General features: G+C 57.1%; 1 protein-coding gene across 1 annotated transcript in view; it reads left to right on the plus strand.

Annotated features, from left to right (window-relative positions):
- The window catches only part of LOC105532887 (ATP-binding cassette sub-family A member 7), a gene marked incomplete at its 3' end in the record, with an annotated part of 26,009 nt that extends 19,445 nt beyond the window's left edge, over window positions 1–6,564 (plus strand). The window contains exons 20-36 of the mRNA XM_011971219.1: window positions 224–426; window positions 687–735; window positions 904–1,008; window positions 1,091–1,245; window positions 1,474–1,598; window positions 1,684–1,782; window positions 2,002–2,256; window positions 2,806–2,838; window positions 2,964–3,141; window positions 3,229–3,398; window positions 3,793–3,970; window positions 4,199–4,314; window positions 5,070–5,214; window positions 5,302–5,425; window positions 6,097–6,226; window positions 6,299–6,419; window positions 6,502–6,564. Of these exons, the coding sequence (XP_011826609.1) occupies window positions 224–426; window positions 687–735; window positions 904–1,008; window positions 1,091–1,245; window positions 1,474–1,598; window positions 1,684–1,782; window positions 2,002–2,256; window positions 2,806–2,838; window positions 2,964–3,141; window positions 3,229–3,398; window positions 3,793–3,970; window positions 4,199–4,314; window positions 5,070–5,214; window positions 5,302–5,425; window positions 6,097–6,226; window positions 6,299–6,419; window positions 6,502–6,564 (2,249 nt within the window). The remainder of the gene's footprint in view (window positions 1–223; window positions 427–686; window positions 736–903; window positions 1,009–1,090; window positions 1,246–1,473; window positions 1,599–1,683; window positions 1,783–2,001; window positions 2,257–2,805; window positions 2,839–2,963; window positions 3,142–3,228; window positions 3,399–3,792; window positions 3,971–4,198; window positions 4,315–5,069; window positions 5,215–5,301; window positions 5,426–6,096; window positions 6,227–6,298; window positions 6,420–6,501) is intronic.
- Window positions 6,565–7,619: the final 1,055 nt, after the last annotated feature.

Raw genomic sequence — 7,619 nt, forward strand, 5'->3', positions numbered from 1 at the left:
CGGGGTTTCACCATGGTCTCGATCTCCTGACCTTGTGATCCGCCCGCCTCGGCCTCCCAAAGTGCTGGGATTACAGGCGTGAGCCACCGCGCCCGGCCAAGTTCTTAACCTTGATCTCTGCCTGCAGGGACAGTCCCCTCACAGGTCACCAACGCCTCTTCCCCAGGGAGACTGGGGTGGGGCGTGAGCTGGGGCTCTCTGAAGCACCCCTCTGTCCACACAGGCACTCCTCAGCTGCTGGCCCTGGTGCAGCACTGGGTGCCCGGGACACAGCTGGTGGAGGAGCTGCCACACGAACTGGTGCTGGTGCTGCCCTACACGGGTGCCCATGACGGCAGCTTCGCCACACTCTTCCAAGAGCTAGACACGCGGCTGGCAGAGCTGAGCCTCACTGGCTACGGGATCTCCGACACCAGCCTCGAGGAGGTGTGAGGCCTGGGTGCTGGTGAGGTGGGGCCAGAAGGAGGGCTGCCTGGAGGAGGTGGTGTTTTGAAGGATGAATAGCAGTGTGTTTATGAGCAGCAAGGACATTCAGGGAGGAGGCATGGCACATGAGGAGCTCTGGTGGCTCAGACGTCCCTTGGGAAGGTCTGGGGGACCCATGGTGTAGGAGGGGTGGGGGGCTCATAAGCCCCCAGTTCCCCCTGTGGGTGTCCAGGCTCTGAGCCCCCCGCTTGTCTCCCCAGATCTTCCTGAAGGTGGTGGAGGACTATGCTGCGGACACAAATACGGAGGGTGCGGCCGCAGCTCCCTGACCCCTGACCCCGATCCAGAGTGGGACTGAAACCAAGTTCCCATCCCCGGCTTAGTCTGGTCCAAGGCATAGCGTTTACCCCTATGCCTGATTTCTAATCCCCCAATCTGTGATCTTCAACTTTGACCCTGACCCCAATGGCCCTGCAGATGGCAGCTGTGGGCAGCACCCGTGCACAGGCATTGCTGGCCTAGATGTGACCCTGCGGCTCAAGATGCCACCGGAACAGACAGCGCTGGAGAATGGGGAGCCAGGTAAGTCCTCCCCAGTGGCCCTGTGGTTCTCCCAGCCCCCCACCCATAGCAGCGTGAGCACTGACCCTCTCATCCCTCACAGCTGGGTCAGCCCCAGAGACCCAGGCCCTGCAGGGCTCTGGGCCAGACACCGTGGGCCGGGTACAGGGCTGGGCACTGACCCGCCAGCAGCTCCAGGCCCTGCTTCTCAAGCGCTTTCTGCTTGCCCGCCGCAGCCGCCGCGGCCTGTTCGCGCAGGTGAGGGGGGCCAGCACCAGGGAGTCGCATGGGAGTCCCTGAGTTCCCTACCCTGGCCATCCACTCAGTGGCCTAATTCAAACCCTTACCCTCGTGTGTATTCCCAACCCAGAGCACATTTATTGAGGGCACTGGGGAGCCATGGGTGGTTGTAGAGCATGAGCAGGGACAGGGGCAAGCAAGCCTGGAAGGTGGGTGGAAGCAGCAGCTGATGGACTGGTCCCCCAGATCGTGCTGCCTGCCCTCTTTGTGGGCCTGGCCCTTGTGTTCAGCCTCATCGTGCCTCCTTTCGGGCACTACCCGGCTCTGCGGCTCAGTCCCACCATGTACGGTGCTCAGGTGTCTTTCTTCAGGTGGGTGCAGAAGGAAGGGGCTGGTGGCAGGAAGACTAAGGATCTGGGGGTACAGCCCTGACCCTCCATCTCCCCTCACACACAGCGAGGACGCCCCGGGGGACCCTGGACGTGCCCGGCTGCTTGAGGCACTGCTGCAGGAGGCAGGACTGGAGGAGCCCTCCGTGCAGAATAGCTCCAACAGGTGAGGGCATCTCGTTGGCCTGGACCTTGCCCCTCTCTGGCCTCAGTTTTCCCATCTGGTCCCTGGCCAAGGGGCCTCAGGGGGCACCCGAAGCATCCCCTGTGCCCACCTGGGAGCTGGGAGCCTCTGTGTCTCCAGGAGCCCCCAGAAGCTGGGTGCTCACAGACCCGCACCTTGACCCTGCCGGGCCCCTGAGTGTGCACAGCCCATTGTCTGCAGGTTCTCGGCGCCAGAAGTTCCTGCTGAAGTGGCCAAGGTCTTGGCCAGTGGCAACTGGACCCCAGAGTCTCCTTCTCCAGACTGCCAGTGTAGCCGGCCCGGCGCCCGGCGCCTGTTGCCCGACTGCCCGGCTGCAGCTGGTGGTCCCCCTCCGCCCCAGGCAGTGAGCAGCTCCGGGGAAGTGATTCAGAACCTGACGGGCCGGAACCTATCTGACTTCCTGGTCAAGACCTACCCGCGCCTGGTGCGCCAGGGGTGAGCCATGCCCCGGGACTCAGTTTCCCTGGCTATAGCGTGGGTCCTTGGCTTGGTAGGGCTGGTATGGTACTGGGGGAAGTGGAGGAGAGGTTGGATGCCCAGCCTGGGGCTCTGGGCTGGGGGTCCTGTGTGCCCTCCTCTCCTCTTTTTTTTTTTTTTGAGATGGAGTCTCCCTCTGTCACCAAGGCTGGAGTGCAGAGGCGCGATCGCAGCTCACTGCAACCTCCACCACCCAGGTTCAAGCAATTCTCCTGCCTCAGCCTCCCAAGTAGCTGGGACTGCAGGCATGTGCCAGTGCACCTGGCTAATTTTTGTATTTTTAGTAGAGACGGGGTTTCACCGTGTTGCCAGGCTGGTCTCGAACTCCTGACCTCAGATGATCCACCTGCCTTGGCCTCCCCAAGTGCTGGGATTACAGGCGGGAGCCACCGCGCCTGGCCTTCTTTTCTCTTTTTGTCCCACCCTTGACTCTGCAGGCCCCTCTCACCGTTTCTCTCTGTCCCACATCCCTGTCTCTGCCTGTGTCTCTGTCCGTCTCTCCCACAGCCTGAAGACTAAGAAGTGGGTGAATGAGGTCAGGTGAGGAGGGGTCTAGCTTGGGGTCCCCTGCCCCAGTTCTACTCCCGTGCCCTCTGCCTGCCCCCTGGGAGCTCTCCCAGCCCCCCGGCCCTCAGCTCCCCTTCCTTGCCTGCATGGCCTCATAGGTATGGAGGATTCTCGCTGGGGGGCCGAGACCCAAGCCTGCCCTCGGGCCAAGAGTTGGGCCACTCAGTGGAGGAGTTGTGGGCGCTGCTGAGCCCCTTGCCTGGTGGGACCCTCGACCGTGTCCTGAATAACCTCACAGCCTGGGCTCACAGCCTGGATTCTCAGGACAGCCTCAAGGTGGGAACTGGGGGTGACAGGTGGGTGTCCTGTCACAGCAAGGTCCAACCCCATTTTCCTGACCCTATGACCTTGACCCCCACCCAGATCTGGTTCAACAACAAAGGTTGGCACTCCATGGTGGCCTTTGTCAACCGAGCCAACAACGCACTCCTACGTGCTCACCTGCCCCCAGGCTCGGCCCGCCACACCCACAGCATCACCACACTCAACCACCCCTTGAACCTCACCAAGGAGCAGCTGTCTGAGGCCGCACTGTGAGTCCCTCCACCCTTCATGTCCTACCCTTTCTCCGTTTCTCTGTCGTTTGAGGTGGTGGGAACTGGATTTGAACCCTGACATACTCTTGCTTTATAAATGGGGGACAGAAACTGTTCCTCTGCTCCCTAAACCAGGGAAATGGGACCTCCTCAGGCTCCACGGGCCCCAGCCTCCCCAACACATCCTCGTCCCACCAAACTTTATCCTGTCTTGAGACCTGTACAACCTCTGCTGCCAAATCCCAGGCACTGTCATCCCTAAATTGCCCCCACCATCTCTGCCACTGCTGACTGCCCCGTAGACCTTTGTCCCATCAATGGCGTATTCAGCTCTGCTCTGAACAACCCATGCGCCCTCACCCTACAATAGCCCTCATGTACTCACCTCCAGGATGGCCTCCTCGGTGGATGTCCTCGTCTCCATCTGTGTGGTCTTTGCCATGTCCTTCGTCCCGGCCAGCTTCACTCTTGTCCTCATTGAGGAGCGAGTCACCCGAGCCAAGCACCTGCAGCTCATGGGGGGCCTGTCCCCCACCCTCTACTGGCTAGGCAACTTTCTCTGGGACATGGTGCGGGGGCTGCTTGGATGGGTGGGGGCCCAGCCACTGCTTTCCACTGCCCTGTCTGGCCCCTTCTAGGCAGGGGCTTGTCCAAGATGGCCTGGGTAAAGCCTTAAGGATTGTGGGAGACTTTGTGTCCTCCTTCTCAAAAAGCAAGGAGGTCAGGGTGGGAATAGGGCTGAGGGTGGTAGTCCCCACCCCTTCACACTGATAAGGTAACTGCCATCTCCAATGCAGTGTAACTATTTGGTGCCAGCGTGCATTGTGGTGCTCATCTTTCTGGCCTTCCAGCAGAGGGCATATGTGGCCCCTGCCAACCTGCCTGCTCTCCTGCTGTTGCTACTACTATATGGGTGAGGACCCCAGTCCCTCAGGGCCTATTCTTACTGCCCCTTACTGCCTTCCCCATCAATGCTGCTGAGAGAACTCTGCAGCAGCTCCCAAGGAGAGGATATGGAGGTCTGGGGTGATACCATGTGTGATCCAATTCAGTGGTGTGCCAAGGTGGCCTTAAAAGCTCATCTTGTCCTGACTCATATTAATAGAGGTCTAAGGCAGCCCACGCCTGTAATCCCAGCACTTTGGGAGGCTGAGGCAGGAGGACTGCTTGAGGTCAGGAGGGCAACATAAAGAGCCTTTTCTCTAAAAAGAAAGAAAGGGCTGGGCATGGTGGCTCACGCCTGTAATCCCAGTACTTTGGAAGGCCGAGGCAGGCAAATCACAAGGTCAGGAGATGGAGACTATCCTGGCTAACATGGTGAAACCCCGTCTCTACTAAAAATATAAAAAAATTAGCCAGGCGTGGTGGCCTGCACCTATAGTCCCAGCTACTCGGGAGGCTGAGGCAGGAGAATGGCGTGAACCCAGGTGGCAGAGCTTGCAGCAAGCCAAGATCGCACCACTGCACTCCAGCCTGGGCGAAAGAGTGAGACTCGATCTCAAAAAATAAAAATATAGAAAGAGAGAGAAAGAAAAAAAACAAAACAGAAATGTGCTTTGGGTGAAAATGTCGAGGTCTAAGGCAGAGAAGATGGGAATGGAGATTTTTATTCCTCTCTGGGCTTCTCAGTCTGAGTAGTTACTCCAGTGACTCCTATTGTCCCTTCAGCTGGTCGATCACACCGCTCATGTACCCAGCCTCCTTCTTCTTCTCCGTGCCCAGCACGGCCTATGTGGTACTCACCTGCATAAACCTCTTTATTGGCATCAATGGAAGTATGGCCACCTTTGTGCTTGAGCTCTTCTCTGATCAGGTGGGGCACCATGAGGCTGGGGCTTGGGCTGGGTTGGGTTGTTGGACTCAGCCCCTAACCAACATCCCTCTTGCTGCCCTTGAGCAGAAGCTGCAGGAGGTGAGCCGGATCTTGAAACAGGTCTTCCTTATCTTCCCCCACTTCTGCTTGGGCCGGGGGCTCATCGACATGGTGCGGAACCAGGCCATGGCTGATGCCTTTGAGCGCTTGGGTGAGAACTTCCTGTCAGGTGGGGCCATAGCTACAGATAGCTAGCACCCTTGGAGACCTACAGTTAATTATACACAGTGGAGACAAACAGCCCCGCCAGGGAGACAGCCAGGATTCTTAGGTGGCCGCAAGATTGGGCCAAGTTGGAGGTACAAGAAAGCAGCCATATTGTAATCCCAGCACTTTGGGAGGCTGAGGTGGGCGGATCACAAGGTCAGGAGATCGAGACCACCCTGGCTAACACGGTGAAACCCCGTCTCTACTAAAAATACAAAAAATTAGCCGGGCGTGGTGGTGCGCACCTGTAGTCCCAGCTACTCAGAGGCTGAGGCGGGAGAATGGCATGAACCCGGGAGTCGGAGCTTGCAGTGAGCCAAGATCGCGCCACTGCACTCCAGCCTGGGCGACACAGCGAGAATCGATCTCAAAAAAAAAAAAAAAGAAAGAAAGCAGCCATATAAAGCTAATTCTGTCTTAGATTACATCACAAGAGGCCTAAGCCTCTAATTAAGGAAGGTGATAAAACTTCTGTTTTCTATGCCAATTAGACTCCAGCTGAGTGGCCTATCCAATTTGTGCTCCTTTCCCTTAAGAATCCAGAGTGACATGGACGGTGAAGGGGCCAGAAACCAAGACTCTCATGGACCCAGTCCCTCCTTTCTATATCCACAGGAGACAGGCAGTTCGAGTCACCCCTGCGCTGGGAGGTGGTCGGCAAGAACCTCTTGGCCATGGTGATACAGGGGCCCGTCTTCCTTCTCTTCACACTGCTGCTGCAGCACCGAAGCCAACTCCTGCCACAGTTAGTCAGGTCTACAGAGAGGGTGGCAGGGGCCAAGGACCTACTTTAGGCCCACAAATGTTCTGTCCCCAGACCCAAGGTGAGGTCCCTGCCACCCCTGGGATTGGAGGATGAGGATGTAGCCCGTGAACGGGAGCGGGTGGTCCGAGGAGCCACCCAGGGAGATGTGTTGGTGCTGAGGAACTTGACCAAGGTAGGTGTGGCCAGGTTGACTGCTGGGTTGGGGGGGCTCCCACTGGCCCACTCACCTTTCTGAAGGACCTGCACTCTTCCAGGTATACCATGGGCAGAGGATGCCAGCTGTTGACCGTTTGTGCCTGGGGATCCCCCCTGGTGAGGTGAGTCCGGGGTGGAGGCCTGGTGCAGGGAAAGTGAGAGGCTGCCCTACTGAGTGCCCTCCCCATCATCCTTTACTGAACACCTACTCTGTGCCCACGGCCCTTTATTGAGCAACTACTGTGCATCCACCACCTTTTATTGGGCACCTACTGTGTGCCAATATTTGTGCTCCTATTTTTATTTTATTTATTTTTTTGAGACGTAGTCTCTCTCTGTCGCCCAGGCTGGAGTGCAGTGGCACCATCTCGGCTCACTGCAAGCTCCACCTCCTGGGTTCATGCCATTCTCCTGCCTCAGCCTCCCAAGTAGCTGGGACTACAGGCGCCCACCACCACGCCCGGCTGATTTTTGTATTTTTAGTAGAGACGAGTTTTCACTGTGTTAGCCAGGATGGTCTCGATCTTCTGACCTCGTGATCCGCCCACCTTGGCCTCCCAAAGTGCTGGGATTACAGGCATGAGCCACTGCGCCTGGCCTTTTTTTTTTTTTTTAGAGACAGGGTCTCGCTCTGTCAATTTTTGTATATTTAGTAGAGGCGGGGTTTCACCGTGTTAGCCAGGATGGTCTCGATCTCCTGACCTCGTGATCTGCCCACCTCAGCCTCCCACAGTGCTGGGATTACAGGTGTGAGCCACCGCGCCTGGTCTGTGCATTTATTTTGAGCCAGCAAAACCTCGTTAAGCACCTACTGCCTGCTTACATCTATTAAACACACACTGTGCTCACTAAAGAGGTGTACTGAATACTTTTGTGTCCATCAACGTTTATCAAATACAAATAGAATTTATTAGACCCCTGTTATATACACATCTATATCAAGCACTTGTCACAGCCAACATTGATCAGGCACCTGCTTTGTACCAGTTCACATTCAAGCACCCTTGAACTATGTGCAAATTTATTTGCTGTGTGCCACTTGTTGGCCACCTACTAGGGCTAGTATACATCGGCAAACAAGTGCTGTTTGTTAGCACACTATCCCGGCCCGCGGGATCGTCGAAGCAGGCCCTGGAGGAGGGAGTGGGAATTTGGGGAACAAGAGACACGAGAAATG

The sequence above is a fragment of the Mandrillus leucophaeus genome, unplaced genomic scaffold (assembly GCF_000951045.1).
Source record: "Mandrillus leucophaeus isolate KB7577 unplaced genomic scaffold, Mleu.le_1.0 Scaffold990, whole genome shotgun sequence".
NCBI classification, from domain to species: Eukaryota; Metazoa; Chordata; class Mammalia; order Primates; family Cercopithecidae; genus Mandrillus; species Mandrillus leucophaeus.